Source organism: Leptonychotes weddellii, chromosome 10 (genome assembly GCF_054177405.1).
Source record: "Leptonychotes weddellii isolate Sample4059 chromosome 10, ASM5417740v2, whole genome shotgun sequence".
NCBI lineage: Eukaryota > Metazoa > Chordata > Mammalia > Carnivora > Phocidae > Leptonychotes > Leptonychotes weddellii.
In genome coordinates, this window is record NC_138378.1 from 99,132,900 (window position 1) to 99,156,870 (window position 23,971).

Genomic DNA, 23,971 nt, shown 5'->3' on the forward strand with positions numbered 1-23,971 from the left:
TGGGTGGCTCAGTCGTTAAGCGTCTGCCTTCTGCTCAGGTCATGGTCCCAGGGTCCTGGGATCGAGCCCTGCATCGGGCTCCTTGCTCCACGGGAAGCCTGCTTCTCCCTCTCCCACTCCCCCTGCTTGTGTTCCCTCTCTCGCTGTGTCTCTCTCTGTCAAATAAATAAATAAAATCTTTAAAAACAAAAAACAAAAAACACTTTTTCTTTGGACAAAAGCTAAACCTGTATACACAAAGCATTTATGCTTCTTTTGAGAAAAAGAGGATCACAGAGTATTTCTGAATTCAAAAAGCCATTTGTCCCCAATATGGACTGACAGAATTTTATATAAAAACTGGAAAAGTTCAATGAGAAGGATTTAAATCTGCTACAGAAAAGAAACATTCCTAAAAACGTGAAGGGAAGAAATGAGAAGAAAGCTTTAAAAAAAAAAAAAACAAAACCAAAAAAATTCTCTGCTCCTGAAGGTAAAGAATCATCCTAATTTACTGTTATATAATGGACTACCACAAAAAGTAAAGTATTTGAATAAATTCTCCATGGGGAAGAAATTCCATGCCATTCAGAAAAATTTCCTTAGATACTTATGGAAAAGAGGCTGGACTTCAATTGCATATTTCTAACACAATTACTTGCAAAAGATAATGTGTGAAATATATTTTGTGTTTTTTTTTTACACACTATAAAATTTTTGAAATGCACTATTTTCTCTGAATATATTTATTTATAACCACTGGATTATCTTGCATTAATTTAATAGCTGTACATTTTTACAACCAAGATTTTCCAAAAAATAAACATCTTCTTCTAACTTTAGAGTCACACTGTACATTTTCTCTTTTCATATAGTCTTTCTTAACACTAAGAGGTACTGCCAATGAGGACCGGGAGAAAGCAGGCCAAACATATCAAACCCCAGATTCATCTTTTTGACACTTAGGCCCCAAAAGCAACATAGGATTGGCCAAAAAAAATTCCCATTTTTTTTCACTATTCTAATTTTTCTCTTTCTATATTCAAATAGGAGGCCAAGAAAGATCAGTTATGAAGCCACAGAAAATAGACAGTGTATCTCTAGAAATAACAACTTCAATGTTTAAATGCAAATAAGCATCAGCATTAGCCATCCGTTTGGTTTATTGGCAATTGATTCACAAAACATTTGAAAACTTGAAACCTTTTAAAACTTGAAACATTTTACAACTTAGGAAGTGAATAGAACTAGAACTCTTAGGGAAAACAAAGGGCGAAGAATTAAAGCACATTATGTATAAATGGGTTACTATCCTATATTTTATATGATTTATATAATTTATACTAAATAAATTTGGGGTTTAAAAGTAGATAGTATATAATATAGTACTTCATTTATATCCAGACCTGGTCCTACAACAGACAATTTAATTCACAAATACTTATGTAATCTGACTGTATGTTGTGCATTTTGTAAGCACTGATCACATAAAAACAAATAGGTGTTAAACGCTCCCTCCTTTTAGATGTCCACATATTAAGGAAACAAATGGCAACATAACTAAGGTATCAATGTAAAAAGTGCTAACACACTGAACAGAATTCATATTCATGGAGCACATCTATGGGGACAGGCTCCATTCTAAGTTGATACTTGTCAACACATCAATATATCTAACTCTTACAATGACTCCATGACTGCATTATGCTCGTGGGGAACTGAGGTACATGAGCTTTAAGTAACTTCCTCAAGTTTACACAGCTTGGAGGTAGAGTCAGAGTTCAAGCCCACACACTCGGAATCCAGCCTAAATTCTTAACCACTTCTGTACCCAATACAGAATTACACAGTGTGTGCTTTAGAGAACTAAGTCTTCAAAAAATAGAAAAGGCTTCACCAGAGTACACAAAATATACTCAGTTTGGAGTCATCTTACTGTATCTGTTTCCTGATATTCCAGGATGAGTTACAGACCCCCTCTTTACATTTTCATTCATGCACTGTTTATTGTGCCCTAACTAATTATTCTCAATGCCATACAGCTGTGAACAAGACCGATCACAAGGCCTCATCAGCCTTAGTGTCCAGGAATGGGGTCTGACGATAAACAACAAGAGAAAGAAGGAGAATAAGGTGGTTAAAAAAGAGCAAAGGGGGAACAGGAAATATTAGAGGGTGAAGAGAAAGGGTGGCCAGAAAGCGTTCCCTGAGAAAGAGACATTTGAATAAAGACCTCTAACAGAGAAGAGGTGACCATCTCTACACTTCTTAGTATAATAAATTTCCTTGTTTTAAGTTGTTCATTGCAGCCAAAAACATTCCGATTAATACTCACCCTACCCATAGGTTTGTCATGAAGATTAAATGAGAAAACTGGTACAATGCACTTAGCATAGTGCCTGGCTCACAAGAAGAATTCAACAAATGCTAGCTATTATTATTATTATTGCTAGATATATTGCATATTATTATTGCTATATATATATATATATATATATATATAGCATTAAAATGAGAATTTTAATAAGGTCATGACATCAACTATAGGAAGAATCTCCAGTCCACTCATGTTGGGAGTCCAAGACCACCACGGAACAGTCCATCAGCTGGATGCCTAACAAATAACCAATTCTGGAATCAATGTATTAGATATTACAACTGAAGCCTAACGTATAAAAATACTACTCACAACAATCTTCCATGACCTATTAAGTACTCTGCTTGTGGAGGACATCAAAAGATTCATCAAAATAGATGCAGGAAGCCTGATGCCCTGGCAGAGCACTGGGTGGCAGTAGATGGTGGAGGGGGCAGCTCACTATCTGCAGACTTCACTTTCTGGCAGTTCCATGTCTATTTTTTGGCTGCAAGGAAAGTGTTTACTTCTCTATGAACAGATGATTTTCCATAGCTCTGGGGTTTTAAAAGGTCAGCAGCGATAAAAGGCTTAGGAAGAGCTCTTGAATTTCTCTGCTACTATTATGAATTTCTTTATAAAAATGTTGATATACGGAAGACAATCAAGCAATGCATGGAAAATATGTATTCCAGATCCAAAAGCAGCTTATTCCAGCAAAATTTCCTCAGCCTTCTCCCTAATGATTTAAACATCCATTTTCACTCACTTCTGCAGAAATACATTCACGGGAGGAGTGAGCGTGAAGAACAGTAGCCTTTATAGCAGGAAGCCGTTTCCCTTCTTTACCTGGAATGTTGTAGGATCCTTTTCCTTTTTTACACGTGGGGGGGAAAAGGATCTTATTGTTAACCTAAGTTCTTTTTCTTTAGAAAAGAAACACTCGGGTTGTATTCTCTTACTAGGTTTTTCAATTTCTGACCCTAAAGCTATTAAAAAAAAAAAAAACAACCCAAAAACAAAAAAACAACAAAAAAATAAACACAAAAACTAAAAAAAAACGAACAAAACCCCAAAAAACCTAAAGCTCTTTGGGCCAGGTTGCCAGATGTAATATATTACATCCTACTTGACTAAATCATTTTTTTTTTTGACTAAATCATTTTAAAAAATATTTTCTCCTTGGTGATAGATATGAAGTTATATCTCCATGCCACAAAGCCACCAACTGCCTTGGCTCAATGTCAGCAATGGTTTTATACTTTCTTTCTATACTTCTCAGTAGAAAATGCACCTAATATTCTGAAAACAAAACCATGCTTGCTTCAGATTAGTTTTTATTTCTTCGATTTGGCAAAAGTTGCCTTTACCCGTACTTCCTGCTTCCAATGGACACAAAATTAGCCTCAGAGTTTAAACCTAACTTCTTTAGGCTTTAAAAAAATTTTTTTAGTAATGTCTACACCCAATGTGGGGCTCGAACTCACAACACTGAAATCAAGAGTCACAGGCTCTTCTGAGCCAGCCAGGCGCCCCTCTTTTAGTCTTTCTGATATCACTGTTCTCAGTAAAGTTCAGGAGGTCAGCCATCCTGACCACTTGCCTCTGATTACGTTCTCCCTTTCCAATGAGTGAGTTAGCAAGAAGCAGTTTTTAGAAGATACCCTAAAAAGTTATAGGATTAGAATCTCTAGAGCTATTTAACAACAGGGCTGGATTCTTTGAATATGCTGGGATTCAGTGTTCAGGCTACATGTTTATAAGAGGTCTTCTTCCAATCTTTTTAGTTGTCAAATTCTGAAACAGCATTAGAATTGTCTTGAAAGTGGGAGCAGAAGCTTCTGATCACAGAGCCTGTCTGAGGTATTATTTTAAAAAGCAAGAAATAATATCCAGGGGAGGAAAATATAGGAGAATACAGAATTAAAATTAAGGGTTTTGATTTTTCCTCTCTTTTTTTTTTTTTTTTAAAGATTTTATTTATTTATTTGACAGAGAGAGACACAGCGAGAGAGGGAACACAAGCAGGGGGAGTGGGAGAGGGAGAAGCAGGCTTCCCGCAGAGCAGGGAGCCCGATGTGGGACTCGATCCCAGGACCCTGGGATCATGACCTGAGCTGAAGGTAGTCGCTTAACCAACTGAGCCACCCAGGCGCCCGATTTTTCCTTTCTTATGATAAACAGGGAATTCTAGAAATGCCTGACTTCTAAAAACAAAGGTTATTTTCAAGAGCAGTTTCAAGTTCACAGTAAAATTTCACTGAAAGTTCCCATGTCCCTCCTGTCTCCCCAGCTTCCCATCCTCTTGCCCAGGCTCCCCCACTATCAACATCCCTGAACATTTGTTATGACTGATGAACATACACTGACACGTTATTATCAACCCAAGTCCATAGTTTACATTAGGGTTTGCTCTCGGTGATGGACTCTGATTTGTACTCCCCCGCCGAAAGAGAATTCATGTGGGCAAGAGGCTAACGGCCCTCAGCAGACAATCTCATGCCCTCCGGTCTATTTATTGACAAGCTATTATCCCTCTGCCAGGGGATGACTAGTGTAAAAAAGGGTACCTGATAAGGCTTCACTTGTTACCCAGACACAAAATTTCTCTGATTTCTCTCAATACGGAGGCAGAATGGCCAACTCAGCCCACCCAAGTTAGTAAGGTAGCAGCTTTCCATTCCTTGCTCCAGCCCTCAGATCTCCCTCACCCTGCTCTACTTCCTGTTCCCACAGGGTTTCTGTCTTTCTAGCCTATTATGTAGTTTATGAGAAAGCAGGAATTGTTGTTGTTCACCGACATAGTCCCCGTACCGAGAACAGTGGCTGGCACCTAGCATACACTTAATATTTGTCAAATGGATGAATGAGGATGCTTTCTAAAAGACAAGGCTTCAGGGAGGGATTTTGGCCATGGTTTGGAGGCCTAATTAGCCATGACTAACCAGGTTCTGTAAGCCACCGGAGCTGTGTTGCTGGGCTCCTTTAGGTTCCTGCTAGATCAGCGTGGCCATTCTAAGGTGTGAACAGGCTGGAAAGCAGTGAGGTCTAGACATGTCCGATGTCCCCAGCTGCACTTGTTGTTGTATAAACACTCATTCAACCTGGATGCCCAACTGAGAGAGCACCACGGCCCCTGGCCAGAGCAGCATGCAAAGACCCACGCATGGCATGATGCCAAGTAAGAGGCTGGTTTGGTGGGGCGGGCATCAGGGGACAGACGTGTGACACTTAGGAATCTGACGGCTACAAGTTTCCCTACTCTCACACTCACACACATTCTGCTGTCGAGGATGAACCCAAACCCTGGGTCAGTTTACACATGGGATGATAAATATTTTTCATGAGTTAAAGCTCAGCAACAGCAACAACAAAAAAAAAACTAAAAGAGCAAAAGAACTGTGATTTTTTAAACACATGAATAAGATAAATTGGGACATAAAACTGAACTTAGTGAAAGAGGTAAAAAGTTTCCTTTGCTTTTCTACACAAGATAAACACTCTAGCTAAAGGACACAGAGGTGGTGGCAGGAGGAGATGAACCACAGTTATAGGAAGAAAGGGAAGCAGAGAAGAGGAAGTCCATCAGAAGAGTCCAGTTTCCCTGCACTTTTCCAACACCCATGTGTGAGATGGGTGAAAAATGACCTGACCTGCATATCATGTTTCAACCTGTGCTTATTTATTTATTGGGGGGGGGGAGATAGAGAAAGAGAATCTTAAGCAGGCTCCACACCCAGTGTGGAGCCCAATATATGGGGCTCGATCTCACAACCCTGAGATCATGACCTGAGCCAAAATCAAGAGTCGGACGCTTAACTGGTTGAGCCACGCAGGCACCCAAATAACCTGTATTTACTTATATCCCTAAAGCATAACTATGTTATATTGTTTAAAGGCAAAAAGATAATTTTCTGTATGTACAATTTACTTATTTATCCCAGATTCCGCTCTTGGAAGGTAGGTTCCAAGTGGACAAGAGCTGTGTTTTGCCCGGCACGAGACAGGCACTCAGTAAATGAATAGATGAATTAACAGCTCACCCGCCACATACTTCCCACTCTACTCCAGTTGAATTTCAAAGAACACTGTTGTTCTTCATGTCCGGTAGGAGAATCAAGGTGTTCCTCCTTCCTCTATCAGGTACATGTTCCCAGAACACCACACACAGAAGGGGAAGGAAGGATGCAGTGGTGCTGTTTTTATTTCTATACAATCTGCCATGCTACCTGATACCTGAGATAGTTTATGCTGATGGAGTATGCCTCTCCACTGTGGCTCAGTAACTGGGAGCGGATACCAGCGAAGCCACTGGAAATCAGGGACGGGCCCTCCTTCCCTCAGCCGGGAGGGATGCAGGTAGCCCAGCTTAGGGCAGGCTATCCCAGCCCTGCGTCCTCAAGTCTCCAGCTGCCTAAACCCGAGGTTCAGAAATAAGCTGGTGGGAGGGCATGAAGAGAGCCAGTCACTTCTCAGTGTTAACTCAAGTACTATGCACATCAGTTCCACAGCTAAACCCTGATCACATGGGCTGGCTTCATCCTACACCACAGCCAGGGGTAGAATCAGGACATTCTGCTACTGTCACAGGTTTCAGGCTAAGTCCAACAAAGGAAAATTTGGACCAGTTTAATGCAGTGGAGTAAGCCCATAAAAAATGAAAGCTTTGCACAGCTTCTTCTAGAAAGAGAATAACATGCCTAGGGAGATCTCTAGTCATACTGCCATATATCAGCACAGTATTCTAAATTACCCATTTTACTACTTATAAAATTGTCCAGTTTCTAGAGTAAAAAAATATGGACCAAGTGTCAAAGAAAGTATACTAAATAGTGTCATTTACAAAGTACTAGAAGTTTTCTAAAAACACATTTTAAAATTCAAGTCTTTGCCAAGTAGATGCCTGACAGAACTAGAACTGCAGGTAAATTACAGTGATTATATCAGTATTTAAAAAGCATTTTTAAATCAGTAAAAAAAAAGAAATCAGTATTTAAAAAGACACGGAATTAAAAGAAAATTGCTTAAGTACAAAAGACAAAATGGATGCGGAAGTATTTATATTGGCATATTCTTCTGGAACAATAACTTTCGCTAGTGAGCATGTGAGGTGACCTGCAGTTTTTTCTGAACATCATTTCTGCATGGCACCACCGTCAGTAGTTATAACATGGACCATTTTTCAGGGAAGGAAGCCCTTCTAATCCATGTTTCAGACCCAAATGAAGAATCAGGCCAGCATTTTTCTGGAATGTGGGGAAATGTGCCTTCTGCCCATTGGTGTCATCAGTGACTCAGATGGGCTAGCACCCTGACCCTCTGCCAGGGAATGCCGCCGTCTCTGCAGAACAATGGATGTATTCACGCAGGGTCTTTCCTAAGAACTCTAGGCTCAAGGTCTAAATATAAGATCCAGGTAAAACTCGAATCACGGTACCACGGAATCCTTGCAAACCTCTCATGGCCACCTTGAATGATGTTTTTCCCCATTTCCCAACTTCTGACGGCTTCCAAACCCCTCAAAATCTGCTTGCTCAAACCACACCCCACACTATCTCTCTTTCACTTGAAGCCAAATCTGGCATCAATGTTTTGTCTACTCAGCAGGAGAGCAATTTCAACAATCGCCTGCTTTTTATAAGATCAGTTTATTCTTCCCAATATAATAATTACTTTCAGATGAACCTGGTCGCTGTTCCTTGGCTTGCTTCCACTGTGGTACGAGCAAGGAGAGGAGGCAGTTCCTGCTGCGCTCTTTTTTAGAGCGAAGAATTTGGGTTCTATCATAGGCCCGGGACAGAACCTTTGCAATTTACTTCTTTCCAATTTACTTCTTTGATAACCTAGGTGCTCCAAGAGATGGACTGAAATTATGATTATGGACACCTTCTCAGTTTCCTTTTAAAAAGGTTCAGGTGAATTATTCCTCAACTTATCAAACTATAATAAATCATTAAGAACATAAATCTTATGAATACAAACAGTGCTGTATCCCTACAAACATGCAGAGGTTGCAAAGAGAAAGCCAACGCTCTTATCTTAATGTCTTACAACACAATTACCTTTCAAGGAGATAATAAATACCAATGGGCAAGAACATACACCAACCTACAGCTAAGGATGTTAGAGAAATAACGAAAATCTGCTGACAGTGGTACAGAGAAGAATCACACATGTTCACAATGATGAAGACGATTTGTATGACCCTGAACCAAAACTGGCAGAGTCTTGAGTTATATCAGGGAGGTTGCTTACAGCTTTCCCCACATGGACCTGAAATCATCATGTCCTGCATGTTTCCACTAATTAATTCACAGTAATGGAATCACCCATGAGTATTTTCATCATCATAACCTTAGGTTATCCTATGTGTAAATCCCAGCAATTCTCAAGCTGTGAGGAGTCACCTTGATGCATACATGCTTGGAGGCCTTAAATCATGAGTATCTCATAGTGTCTTCCAACCTTTGCCTGCTTCAACAGAAAGCAATCTCCTCTCTGCTTTATCATGAGATAATTATAGGTCTCCTGACGGTTTATCTTACCTTCACACGTATGGCCATCTGCAGAAATTGAGAAACCCTGTTCACAGACACAGTGAAAAGAACTTTCTGTGTTGAGACACTCTCCATGAGGACCACAGCGTCCGGGCTGTTCACATTCATCAATATCTGCAATTGAAAAGAGTTCCAAATATGTGAAAAAAATTTTTTTTCCTTTGGTTTCATATGATAGCAGACATACAGTAAGCAAATCTATTACAAAAGCGTCAGACACTTATTCTATGGCCCAAATGTACTATTTGTACATATACCAGGCCACAAGTTGGATTGTTTTAAGAGAGAAACTACTTTGGTTCAATCATATGAATAAGCCAATGTTCAACCATTTTTTTTTTTTAAAGATTTTTTTTTTTTTTTAATTTGACAGAGAGAGAGAGAGCACAAGTAGGCAGAGTGGCAGGCAGAGGGAAAGGGAGAAGCAGGCTCTCTGCTGAGCAGGGAGCCCGATTTGGGGCTCATCCCAGGACCCTGGGATCATGACCTGTGCCAAAGGCAGACGCTTAACCAACTGAGCCACCAGGCGCCCCTCAACCATTTTCAATTTACAAAAAAAAGGCATTTTCTTTTTTTTTTTTTTTAAAGATTTTATTTATTTATTTGAGAGAGAATGAGAGAGAGCACATGAGAGGGGGGAGGATCAGAGGGAGAAGCAGACTCCCTGCCGAGCAGGGAGCCCAATGCGGCACTCGATCCAGGGACTCCAGGATCATGACCTGAGCCGAAGGCAGTCGCTTAACCAACTGAGCCACCCAGGCGCCCCGAAAAAGGCATTTTCATTTTCAGACGTTCAACCTGAATGTACTTTTTTTTTTAAGACCTATTGGAGGCTTGAGGAACACCAACAAACAACTCCTCTGAGAAACAGTCTTCATCTGTGAGCATGCTGTGTTCTTGTGCTCTCCCAGAGCCATGCACACAATCCTGATGGAGCCCCAAAGCATCATGTCACCTCCACGCCGACTGGCCCCCACGATGTGAACTCCTTAAGGGCAAAACTGGACATGTCTTACTGATAGTCTTTGGTCCCTAAAGTGGCCCTTCACAAATGTCTGAATATATAAATGAAATAGCCTCTAATCTGTAATTGGTTGAAAATGGATAGAGGACATAAAATACAAAAAAAAGAAGGCCTTTTAGATCAGGGAAGTTTTAATCATTTGCACGGCTTTGTGATGATGCAATTCATGAGTGAGGGTCAAGGGCTTAGTACAGTGCCTAAATACAACAAAGGGTCAGAAAGTGGTAGCTACGATTATTAACACTCATGAACAAATAATGCTGTACACATGTGTTGACCATCTTAGCACAAGTCTTCTGCTGACCTGCCTGTTCTCAATGAAGCGTGATTACACTCCCCATGGCCAGGGTCATGACGTACTCCTAAACACTTTCAATGCATGAAGTGAAATGTTCTATCAAACCAGTGCTAATTATTGTGGATACAAGTGCTTATAGTGACAACATAAGGAATCCTAGAGAATGGTCACTTACTCACAACTGTACTGACATATGCAACTACCTGTCTGCACGTATTTTAATCAATGTTTTACTCGGTTGTGTCCCTTATTACACTGATGGCTCCTTGAAGAGAACTACATATTTGAATGGAGTCCCCAACTCCTAGTACAGCATATTCATAGTATATTAGGGATGTTGCCCACCACAAAATCTCAGTTATGTTCACTCTCTCCTAATTAAACCATGATTGGTTAAGGTACTCTTAGTTAACTAGGGCCATGAAAACTCTCACAGGTCCTTGGCACCCTATGGGCAGGAGCCCTACTAAGGCCATTTTCTTCCCTTTCTGAAGTCTCCTTTACCTCTCAGTAAGGAGGTCCTTGATACATCTTCTTAGAAGTCCATTTTTAATTCAATTAAAACCATTTACTGAATGCTTCCTATGAGAAGGTTGAACAGGCTGGGGCCCTCGCCATTATGAAGCTCACAGTATAACAGGGGAGGTAGGAGCCAACATGCATAGTTGTAAAAGCTTAATGGGCACATGGAAAACATGGATTATGAGCCCTTCCCAGTGACCTCTAGAACATGCTTACCCACCAACCCTACAGTTCTCCTCCATAAAGTCATCCCTTTCTCTGCACCCAGGATCTCCTGGTGCTCTTCTTTTTGCTCTACTCACCTCACTGTGTGACAGATATTCTGGCAACACCACTGATTTATTCATCTGTCTATATCAATCCTTAACTCTTTACCATTCCATCTGCCATATATTCGCACTAGTTGGCCTATCCACTGCTGAGTCAAAATAAGAAACCAAGCAGGAATTACTCATATTTCTTAACAATCCTCCCACTCTTGTTATTGTCACTACTTTAAGAGCATTTCGAGGAAGAGCAATGAATCATTTTCTACTTGACTATTTCTCAATGTGACTTCACCCTGTGAAATCCTTCACTTCTTTTATAAAATCTCTGATACCTTTTATGATTTGTCCCTACCCACTGGTAATATCTTAGACTGGTCATCTTTTTTGAACTCTGACCTTCTCTTGGCTTTTAGTTTCATTCTTTCCAACCTGCTGCCTTGAGTTACCTCTATCTGGGCAACAAGGTTCAATAAAGTTCTACTGGCCTGGGGGGCAAGCCCAAGGTCCATATCCACCTTGTGGAGCCCAACAGGTTATCCAAACCTCCTCCTCATTTCATCCTATGTCTCAATGTGGCCCTTTAAAAGCTGCCAACTTGCAACTTTGCATAGGGAATAATGTGCATGAAGTGCTTGCTTCAAGAGAAGTCACTGATTAACAAATAATTGTCTAAAAAGTTTGATGACAGGAACTGAAGACGAATTCCCAGACTTTTTTCCAGGAAACCGCTAAGAAAGAACAACACGAATATCTGGAACTGGAGAAACATATGCATTCAATTTGGGTTGTACTTATTGAGGCATTTTTAAACTATGCTGCTAGTAACTTAGCCGAAAGCCAGACTATATTTAAGTTGGGTTTCTTTCATGGGTCCGAGATTCCACAGAAATTCACAATTTCACATGTGTAAGTCAAAACGCAAAACTGAAGTGTGTGTTCTGAATCTCAAACGTATGCTGTCACATTCCTACAGAGACTATTAACATGGAATTTCCATGCTGTCTGTATATCAGTATTAATTTTGCTGGGGGAAGAGACTCTTACACTTCCAACTGAAAATGCCTTACTCAATATGGAACTATCTTCAGATTATTAGGTAAAGTTTAAAGCTTATGTCTATCACACACTGTCATTCGTGTGTGTCCCATGGTTATCAGCACTGGCATCAATCACATTTTCAGCATTAAAACAAACTGTAAAATCTATGCCTATGTACAGAATGTGACCTGGCCATGAGATTAGACAGAAGTAGGCTAGTAACTTCAGGTGGACTGAAAGATCAGAAGGCTGCTTCTAGCGACATAGCCAAAGGAGAGGATTTAAAACAAGATGAGTGTACACCGTCATTATAAACAGCCTCTAATCAGGGAAAGGTGGGTGATGGAACAGATTCATAGATAATAATCTAAACGGTACTAAAACCTGCTTCAGGAATATTTTTCATTTGTTCGGATTTAAGTTTTTTAAGCAGACATATTAATTTAAGGATTTACAGTTAATAAAACATGTTTGGAGAAGTGACATATTAGAGTTGATATCAAATCACAAACAAATTTAATGTATTGAGAGAAGACAGTAGTATAATTAGTAAATCAGATGGCTAAATTACTTCCTTATGATTTAACTCTAAAAGTTTATGAAATCTGCAATATGCAATCATTGTCCATTTACAGAAGACTTAGTTTGCCTCTATTTGGTCAAAAACTGTGGAAGAGAAGAATGAGAAAAGAAAGTATTGCTTTTAAACCCAAATGTCTATAATAAAAAACAGGATACTGGGGTTTTTTTAGGGGGCAACTCTTGGCATTTTATATAAATCAAGATTCATTTGAAGATGTAAAAGTTCTAATATTCGCACAGCAATTTTATAATTCAAATATTTCTTCTCCATTGCATTAAATCCAAGCACATTTACTTTCTGCATTGAAAATACTGAAAAATTTAAATTCACCTTACTGCATCACAATGGTAAAGGAATATAGGACAGCAAATGAGGTACATCACAGTATAGTTAAATCTTGGATCGGTAAGTAAATCAATTTTAAAAGATCTCGAGGCAAAGGTCCGTGTCTTTGGTATCACAGTGACGTACAGCTGGGTGTGGACAATGCTACGGATATAGGGTATAGTATGATTCTAGTGCTACAGCTTAGACAGTACGCACCATCTTCCCTTTCAAGTACTATACATCCTGGACATGAGAGAGAAGACACAACTGATGACAATCCAGAATTAAAAAGTTATTCATGTCCAGGAGCAGTGGATAAAGAAGAACTCCAACAACCTCTACTTATATGTACTTTGGGACACACTTCACAGTTCATTAATGGAGGGGAAACAACTAGGAAAAAAAATTATCCAAGTAGCAGAAATAAGTAAGTATAAAGATAAAGATAAGTGAGAGTCTTTGGTGGAAGAAATAGGCATGGATTTCTTAAGACTAATAAAAAGGAAAACTGGGAGGGCAGCCAGGTAGAGCTAAAAATGTTGAGATGAAGGATCTAAACAATCCGACTTTTTAGTCCCAGCATCACCAATAACTCAGTGTGCTATACTGGGGGAAAAACACTGAATCTCACAGGCTTCTTTCTTTTCACTATAAATGTAGTAATTATTGGTAGGGTAACACAGGCAAGAATCGTGGGAAAAGATCTTGGGTTCAAATCTCAAGGGAGGAGCATGCTAATTAATTTCTCTGAGCCTCAGTTACTCATGTACAAAATGGATATAAGAAAAGCTGCCTCTTAAATTCTCCACAAATCTACGAGCTACCCAAAGCAACTGGCACATAGTAGGTGTTCAATTAAAGCTCTTGTGGTTGGTGCTGTATTCTTATCAGTACCTTGCATCCTCTATATCTTTGTTTGGGAGATGAAATGTGATAGCACTTTGAAGAAATAATAAAATTCTGTCCTCTATACCTCTATAATTTTGACCAAATTATTAATGAGGTTTTTTTTTTGTTTTTTTAGGAAGAAGAAAAAGCTGAATACTGGATAAAAACAGAGATCAAGAAAAGGATGGATAAATACCAGCTATGAGATAAAATGAAATATACCCATGAAGGACATAAAAAAAGCCAGAGGATAATTTTTAATCTAGCACCAAGACTGGTCCATGGAAGGAACAGCAATTTCAGGTGATCTCAGTTACCAGAGAAGCTTGCAAAGCTAGGGCACAATTCCAAAATGCTTGAGTTTCAGTTAACATGGAGTTCAAAGTAAGAACTTCCCATACTTGATGCAGACCCAAGAAAGAGATTTTTAAAACTATAAATTGGCATAGCTCATTTATATATAAATGGGTAAAGCCACAGACTACCATCAGGAAGCACCACAGAACTGAACAACGATGTAAATCAGGACTAAAAAGCAGAGAAGTACCTTGACATCCTTTATTGTCATTTAGCTGGAATCCATCTGGACAAGTACAATCATATGACCCTTCAGTGTTAATGCAGTCTCCTCCTTGGCAAACACTGTTGTCCTCCAAGCATTCATTGATATCTGTAAGTCAATTTTAAAAATTTAAAAGATGGAATAAACTATATTAAAAAAAATTAAGCATTACTCTTACACATAAAAATCACGTAAATGAACATAATTTTACATCTTTTACAAGAATATAATTTTTAATGGAAGACAGCTTTTTAACTTTTGATTTTTAAAAATGAAACATTCTGAAAAGATTTTGGCTTTGAACAATAAACTAAAGTTTTAACATCAAATGAAATTTGGAAGAGAAACCGTCAAAGTCTTGTACTAAACAATTTACTTGGCTATGTTCTTGGTAACAACAGGGAATAAAAATATTCTTTAAATATGTATTAAGAGGGACACCTGGGTGGTTCAGTTAGTTAAGCATCTGCCTTTGGCTTGGGTCACGATCCTGGGGTCCTGGGATTCAGCCCAGGGTTGGGCTCCCTGCTCAGTGAGGAGTCTGCTTGTCCCTCTCTCTCTGCCCCTCCCCCTGCTTGTACTCTCTCTCTCTTTTAAAAATAAATAAACAAATATGTATTAAGAATATCCTGAGCATCTAGGGGTGCCTGGGTGGCTAAGTCAGGTAAGCATCCCACTCGATTTCAGCTCAGGTCATGATCTCAGGGTCCTGAGATTGAGCCCCAACACAGACTCTGCATTGGGTATGCAGTCTGCCTAAGATTCTTTCTCTCCCTCTGCCCCTCCCCACCCCCCTCTGTCTCCCTCTCTAAAAAATAATAAATATAGAAAGCGAGTGGGGGCACCTGGATGGCTCAGTCAGTTAGGTGTCTGACTCTTGATTTTGGCTCAGGTCATGATCTCAGGGTCATGAGACCAAGTCCTGTGTGGGGCTCATACTAGGCATGGAACCTGATTACGATTCTCTCTCTCCCTCTCCCTCTGCCCTTCCCCTACCTCTCTCTCTCTCAAAAAAGAAAAAAGAGTATCTTGAGCATCTATTTATACAAGATCCGGTACTCTGCATTGTAAGAAAAAAAATTTTTTTTTTTAAATTTTTTATTTATTTGCGAGAGAGAGAATGAGAGACAGAGAGCATGAGGGGGAGGAGGGTCAGAGGGAGAAGCAGACTCCCTGCCGAGCAGGGAGCCCGATGCGGGACTCGATCCCAGGACTCCAGGATCATGACCTGAGCCGAAGGCAGTTGCTTAACCAACTGAGCCACCCAGGCGCCCTGTAAGAAAAATTTTAAAGTATTTGACATGATTTCTTCTCCCAAACAGAAATGATTTAAATTATATTAATAAAAATAAGCACAAAATATTACATTGCTTTGTAAGTCCAAGCAAATTCAACCTAAGAGTTGCCAAAATATATAATTACTTGTCAAAAGAATAGTACCAACTTCATGTGTCACATGGATTTAGAGAAGAGATACCATAAAAGCCAAAGGTGGCTTCATGTAACAGAGGGGATTTACTTGAAGCCTGGAGAGCAGAGTAGAAAGTGGAGGAGGGGAAGAAGGGGGCTTTTGGCAGGAAAGGGACTCAGCGAGATCAAAAGCTCCATTGAAGTCACTTACTCAGCAGCTATCACCAATAGGTTTGAGGTTGACTGGATTTTTCAATGCATATATTTATAGCATATGTGCAACTAAACATGGTTTACGTAACCAGTAATGAGTTCTGACTGTGAGCATGTGAGACAATTAATGACCCCCCTCACTGCGTGAATGCCGGGCAGATCTTTCACGAGGGCTCTTTATTACCACATTTACTTCCAGTCAGAGCTCATTACTCCTAACATAGTCCATGACTCTCTCTTCTGTTGTCTGTGCAGGATTTTAATTATGAGCACTGAGGAAAGCTAAGGAACAAAACCTTCTTTGTTCTCTCAGACTTTGGTATATGATGGCATTTCTTGCCAATAATTATGATTGCTGCGAAAATGCATGAGAAGTTCCAGGAAGAAGTGAACATGGAGACAGTTGTAGTCTCAATCTCCTCATTGTCTCATTCAAAATGTTGGCACACCAAATTAAATTTTCCTCATAGAACCCAATCCACTTATTAACTGGCTTCTGTGCCGTTCATGAGGCAAATCAAAGAGAAACAAGCAAGCACCTTACAATTTTACTCCACCGAAAGAAACACAAGTCAGGCTGTCCCCCTAGATTAAAATGTTTCTGAATACTGATCCTAGAACATAAAACACAGCTGATGTGACCTTGTCACAACTAAAGTGGATTATCCCTTCTTTAGTGTGTTTTTCCAACTTCACTCAAGTAAAATTTACATACAATACATGCATTTAATTTTAAGAGTCTAGTTCAATGAGTTTGAACAAATGTAGATCCATTCTTGTGATCACCATCACAATCAAAGTAGACATTTCTTTATCCATTTACATGTGTTGGGATCGCTGTTGGATTCTTAAATCATCACAAATGCAATCATTTTTTAAAGAATTGTGAGATATCTCTGTAAGAATGTTATTCTATAGTTACAAACATAAGGCTTGGTGATATTTCCCTTTGACTCCTTTTCCAGTCTGCCCTGAAATTTCCATTCCTAATTAACCTCATGTCACGAAAAAGACACTAAAGGAAAATTATGCACAAGACAGAGAAGAGCATGCAGGAGTGTGTCCCATGAAGTGTGAAACCTTTAGGTTTCATTTCCATGCCAAAGAATTTTTTATTCCCCAGCTAACCGACCCTTGGTACATCAAGATTTCTAAAAGTGGAAACAAAGTTAACTGAGACTAGGCTTTTAGATATAAATTCTATGAAAATAATTCATAAACCCCAACTCTCAGATTTGTTTTCAATAATGATTGTGCCAAATGGGGATAAACGCATCTACTGTGTATGAATCTCTGCCATAAAACATGTATTAAGTGAATATATTAGACCAACCATTAAAAAAAAAGATGTAGGCATTTCCATCACCCTAAAGGTTTCCTTGTGCCCCTTTTCCATTTGGCTTCTGATCAGCACAGTGTTTTTGAGACTGATCTAAGTTATTGTGTGTACCAACAGCTCTCTCCTCCTTATTGCCGAGTAGTATTCTACCATAAGAACGTGCCTCAATTTGTTGACCCATTCGCCTTTGATGAGTGCCTGGACTGTTTACAGTTTGGCTATTATGAATAAAGTTTTAATAAACATTCATGTGTTAGTCTTTGTGTAATCACAGGCCTTCATTTTCCTTGAGTAAATTCCTAGGGGTGGAGTGGCTGAGTCACAAAGTAGGTTTAAATTGTGATAAAACGGTCCCCTAAAGTGGCTGCACCATTTTACGTTCCCACAGGCTGGCATGAGAGCTCCAACTTTCCATATTTATTCTAACAGCTCCACAGCTATTCTCATGGGTGTTACGTAGGCAGTCAGTTTTTAGATTTACCTTTCCTTGTTCTGTTGGAAACTAAGATAACCAAGGAAAGGCATATTGGATCATTAGCGTCATGTGAAAAATCTCAATTCAAAAAAGATGAGGGAGAGCCCTGAGAACATGAATTTCATCCACAAGAGAAACACACTGCATTACCTAGATGTTTGCCTTAGCATAAGGGAAGCACATCAGCTTTGTTCATACTACTTTAAAATCATTTGATTTTCATTCATTTTTCAAAATCTAAGAGAACCTATGTGAGGAAAAGAAACACTTATTCTAAGTGTTTATAAATGATTGTATAGATTTGAAAACTGCATTACATTAGAGCCTGATTTAGTCTAAATTTTTTTGAAAGACCTCTATCTTCAAAAGCAAAAAGAAGAAGAAGAAAAAGAAGAGAAGAGAAGAGAAGAGAAAAGAAAAAGCAGGCTGAACATTAAGAGAGAGCCCAACACATGGGATGGTCCTACACCACTGCCTAGGGTGGTGTGAAAGATAGAGCCCTTCTAAGATTTGGGCAACAGGCTTTAAGGAAACGATGTCAATCTTGATCACACCTTCACTAGAGAATGCACTGGTCAAAGTCACCAGAGATCCCCACCCTGTTTAATCCCATGGTCAATTCTGGCCCTCATCTTGCTTAGCAGCGCTGTTTGACAACAGTTCATGACTCCCTCCTCTCTGAAATGTTTTCTTCTCTTGGATTTGATTTTCATCCTTCCTCTCTTGCCACTTGGTCTCAATCCCCTTTGCTTGTTCCTATCCTCCTCCTCACTTATAAGTGGGGGGCCAGGACTCCATCTTCGACCCCTTTTCTCTTCTAACTATCCTTACTCCCTTGGTGATGTCTTCTAATTTCACAGCTTAAACACTATCTATATGTTAATGACTCACAGCCCAGTACCCACTCGTGAATTCCACACACACAGGTCCATCTGCCTTCAGATCAGCCCCCTCCCCCCTTCCACACTTCCCATATACCCCCTTTTATTTTTCTCCATAGCATTTATTGCCACTTAACAAACTATATATTTTACTTATTTATCATGCATATCTCCCTCACTAGAATGTTAGCTCCACAAAGGAAAGAATTTTTGTCTATTTGGTTTATTACTATATATCCTATACCTAACAATACCTGGTACATCCTTGGCATGCAAATATTTGTGTAATGAATGCATACATGAAAAGAATGAATGATTTTGACTTGGAAAGAAATGTCACAAGGAAACAAATACAAGCACTTCTTTTCTCACCTTTTTTGATTTGGTCCACAAAGAAACGTCCAAGAGAGAGGGGCCACAGAAAGGCAGAGTAAATCATAAGTCTTCTTTTTTAGGCTTTGCAAGGGACTAGCATGGAGCAATCATAGTGATGGGCTGGGGAAGGGGCTAAGGCGCGCACGGAAATAGAGATTGTATCTAGAAAGGGAACAAGTCAGAGGCAGGGCCTTTGAAGGCTGAGATGCCAAGACCTCTAATAACCAGAGCAATGGAGGCCACCCTTCACAGGCTGAATGGCTACTGAGCATGTTGGCGCAAGTAACACATAGACAGTAGCACAATACTTGTGATTCTGACTCTGATTCTGACTTCCAGAAGGACTGTAGGATAACACTTCAAGAAAACAAGGCCTTTGGCAGAATTATTAGAGGAAAGTTACACATGTAAATATAAAAGCCAACAAGAAAGATGGTTCTTCCTCCCACAGCTGTGAGAGGCATGTGAACAGCAACAGCTCAGTTAATTACAGCTAAATACCACTGGGGAGGGTCGGAAACACTACTAGTTGGGAATTAGCAGGCTGAAGTGCTATTATAGTTTCAAAGACAGCACTGAATTAGTTGAATGGACTCCAATTCTATTTATAACCTAGAACACCAGGGAAATTAGCCCTGACTTTAAGAGACAAAGGACCAATTATATACTCCAAAAGAAGCCTTCTTATTGAATATCTATGTTAACAATGATGAGCAAATTGGCTAAAAAGTTTTTGTTTGGCTTTTCATGCAGTTGATGTTGATAGAATAAAAAATCCTGAACTTCTGATGAGATGGGCAACACACTGAAACAGCCAAAATACAGCAATGTGCCTTCTACTGAGGACCAATCAATAGCCTTGGTTGCCCTCTGGGTCGGTCAGGGGTTAGGACAGAAGAGATGCTGGTGGTCAGTTTAGGTTTTCAGGGCCTTAGCATGTGCCCCGTCACCTATTTATTCTGGAAGAGGTTCTTCCATGGCTAGTCCCCAGCTGCACGCCTGCCTCTCCCACCTTAGAAAGACACTATGTTGAATCATTAACAGTTATCCCTATGTTACAGAGTTCCCAATACACAATTTTTCAATCAAATTTCATTATTTAGATCATCACTTGTTTGCCTATTTTTCAATAGGTATGTTGATTACAACTTTTCAATGGAGTCATTAGCCCTTTGAAGACTATTATTACCTTAGGATCAAATCCTAGATGATTTACTTATTCAGCAATAACATACATTTTAAGGCCTCTGAAACTGTCCCAACTGCCCTCTGGAAAGTTTGTCTCTGGTTGTGCCAAGTTCTCTGGTCAGTAAAGTAGGATGCTATGAAGTATAATGGATCTTTCCCAACCAAGAGGGACTGACAAGGGAGAAAGTATCATGGCCATTTTTCACTGTGTATCACATTTGTGCCACAAAACCACTCCCTAAAGGGGCGCCTGGGTGGCTCAGTTGGTTAAGCGACTGCCTTCGGCTCAGGTCATGATCCTGGAGTCCCGGGATCGAGTCCTGCATCGGGCTCCCTGCTCGGCAGGGAGCCTGCTTCTCCCTCTGACCCTCCCCCCTCTCATGTGCTCTCTCTCTCTCTCAAATAAATAAAATCTTTAAAAAAAAAAAAAACCACTCCCTAAAAAGCTCATGTGTTTCTCTCCAAGGTGGGGTTTAACCCCTCACTCACAGACTCTAACTCTTCATATTTCTGGTCTCACAACTGACAGGTTCTACATGCGGGACATCAGAGGATGAACTGGAAAAAAACGGTGAGTTGGGTAGACAATGAGCACAGAGAGTTCACATGTGACAGGCTGGGGAAAGACCAGCCAACCACCCCAGAGGCTCTGAGGCACAGCACGTAGTGGGGTGGTTACAATTATACCATGCTCTACACCTAGGGTATCTTTTAGAAATACTTATGCAAAAAACTCAAAATTGAATTAAAGTTTAGCTCTTTTTTTTTTTTTTTTTTAAGATTTTATTTGTCAGAGAGAGAGAGAGAGCACAAGCAGAGGGAGCGGCAGAGGGAGAAGCAGGACCCTGGGATCATGACCTGAGCCGAAGGCAGACGCTTAACGACTGAGCCACCCAGGCGTCCTAAAGTTCAGCTCTTAAAAACTTCCCAGCTATCTGGAAAATTCACTTGTGTTTACTTATTTGCATGCTGGTCCTGCAAAAATAAGGTACTACTGTTCAGAACTATATACCCAGGATAAACCATCTAAACCTGAGAAAAGTGAAACGGACTCTTTGCTCATTTAGCTGGCATCATTCTTCTAAACCATGGCTCTGAGCAGTGCAAGGAAAACCTGGATTCTACTGGCTTCTTTTCATTATTTGTGTGACCATGGGGAAAATGATTTTGCAGGAACCTAATGTCCTGACTGTGAGGTCAAAAGGTTGGACTCAAGTACAAAACCCAGGATGATGCCCAGATTTTTCTGGGATTCTGCAGTCAGGAGCAATTCTCACCTTCACAGTGGTCCCCAAGGGTGGATGCTCTGTAACCTCGGTCACAAACACAGAGGAAAGAGCCCTCTGTGTTCCTGCACTGTCCATTACTGCAGAGATGATGGTGCTGACATTCATCAATATCTATGGGCAAGAGAGTAAAAAAACACTGTATAAGTGAGTGGTACCTTAAAAATATTTTTAATCATGCATGTAAAGAAGTCTATAAATTATCTAGGTTATAATTAATTTAGACTCTTTGTTATATGAATTAAGCTGATCTCTAGTAAAAGGTCATGAATCCCCCAGGAGGGAAAATCCAGATGAACTTAAAATCTTAACCAGTAAGCTAAGAATCTGTACATATTAATCCCAATGTTCACCGATGAGTGGCAAATACTTTGCTGTCATCTGTAAGCCTCAACTTAGCTTCTCAAATCTCTTTTATACGTTCAAATAGAACACTGAACTTAAAAGCACTTAGGCCTGTAACAGTCTGAAGAAGAGGTCAGCAAACTATAGCTCTACTACTGTAATCAAAATTTTATTGGAAAATAGCACCAAAAATTCATGTACTATCTGGCCCTTTACAAGAGAAGTTTGTAAAAGTGTCATGGCATAAACATCTTCATTTCTTTTTCACAGATACACCCTTCAGCCCCTTGGCAATTAGGCTTCCATTTTTTTTTCTCTCTCAGTGATTTTCTGGCCAAATCTAATGGCCCTTCCCTCCTCTCAGCCAATTTGATATTTGCATTGCCACTGAATCTCTCTTCTTAACCCACATATCCTCAGCTTAGAGATGATTTTTTTGTAACCCAACCCTGAGCTCAGGCTCAAGCACACACACGCGTCATATCCGCACATCAAAAGGCACATGATATATGGCATGTATTCAATTGTTTTACTTTTACCATTAGATTTTAAGTTTCCTGAGGGCAGGACTATGTCTACCACATCCTTTATGACTTAGATGATCTAGTGTTTCACAGTGAGTAGGCATTAATTCATGTTGTCTGTTGACAGGCTTTGTTCTTCACATCTGAGTACATTTACCTACTTCTGGCAATGGGATTCTAGAAGAGCCAACACAAGCATCAGTTTCCATAGGGACCCCGCACAACTCTGCTCTCCCCCGCTCTGTTACAGCATCATGTTGATTATCATGGCATTTGGCACCTAAAATTGGTTTGCCCCTATTGATAATTTGGTGGGTGGTTTTGCTTCTATCTTATTTTTGGTAGTGACATCACAGGCTCTTCAAAAGAAAGGATTATGAACATGATAGCCTTATTATATTATCTGTAGACTGACCTCTTCCCTTATTATACATTCATTTGTAGTTCTCAATGCACGGTGGGCATTTGATAAATGCTTAGCTAATTAGGGTCAGGAGTCACAGAATAAAGTAAAAAACTTTGAGAGGGACTTGTAGAATCTAGAATGAATTACTTAATTTATCTGTGTGCATGAGTATGCTTGTGTGTGCTCTCAACTCCTAGATTAGGAATTGTGATGTCTTTCCTTGTTCAAGAAAGGGGAAACTGGGGAAGGTCGTGATGATACTGGTTGATCTCTTTGTGGTACCATCATTTATAATAGCATCTCAGAAGACATTTGCACTCATTAAATAGTCAAAGTTTACATACAGCCATGGACATGATTTGTTTCCTTATTGGTCCTGTAGACTGTATATTCTGTTCTTAAATGGCACTTAAATGACCTTTCTTTTCAAGAACTCTAGACTCTTGTGCTTGTCCACCAGTGATACCATCATATCAAGCTCAGGAAGCATATACTTATTGAGAAGTGAAGTAATTCTGTGAAAGATTCGACGAAATTTATTTTTTAAGTCTGAGGTCAACCTCAGCGAGATCCAAAATACTATCACCTGTAGAAACAGGACATATTTCACAAACTTGATCTGTGATATAAGGGGGATGCTGTTTCTTTCAGTCTTGGGCTGATATAATAACCTTCCAGTTGCTGAAATCTGAGTAGGTAAAACTTTCAAATGAATTAAATAGAACTGATTTTCTGCAGCAAGGAATTACACAGAGAGCAATGCTTTTTCTTCCCAAGATGAATGCTCAGCCACTGATCATGAATACCTTCTTTTTCAAATTTAACACTTTTCCATCCTGTGTTACTGATTTTTCTGACTTAAGCTGAGGTCCCTTGCTTTTTGGCACTCTCGTGAAACCATCCAGTTAGCTTCTGAAAGACGCTCCCTTTACTGAGTACTGTTTCTCAGGCCAGGGGCCTTAAATGAAAACCACAGTAGTTCACATAGCCACGCTCCTACCTTCACACTGGTCTTTCGCCGCTGATAGCTGGTACCCCTGCCCACAGGTACACCTGAAGGAGCCCTCCGTGTTTTTGCACTGCCCATTCATGCACAGATTCCCTTGCTGACACTCATCAATATCTG

At 39.8% G+C, this 23,971-nt stretch overlaps 1 protein-coding gene across 14 annotated transcripts in view; it reads right to left on the reverse strand.

Annotated features, from left to right (window-relative positions):
* The window catches only part of LTBP1 (latent transforming growth factor beta binding protein 1), a 255,388-nt gene that overhangs the window by 62,256 nt on the left and 169,161 nt on the right, over positions 1 to 23,971 (reverse strand). For all 14 annotated transcript variants that reach the window (XM_081796946.1, XM_081796942.1, XM_081796945.1 and 11 more), the window contains 4 exons: positions 23,846 to 23,968; positions 21,562 to 21,684; positions 14,389 to 14,511; positions 8,881 to 9,006 (listed from right to left, as the gene is read on the reverse strand). In XM_081796946.1, coding sequence (XP_081653072.1) covers positions 8,881 to 9,006; positions 14,389 to 14,511; positions 21,562 to 21,684; positions 23,846 to 23,968 — 495 coding nt within the window. The remainder of the gene's footprint in view (positions 1 to 8,880; positions 9,007 to 14,388; positions 14,512 to 21,561; positions 21,685 to 23,845; positions 23,969 to 23,971) is intronic.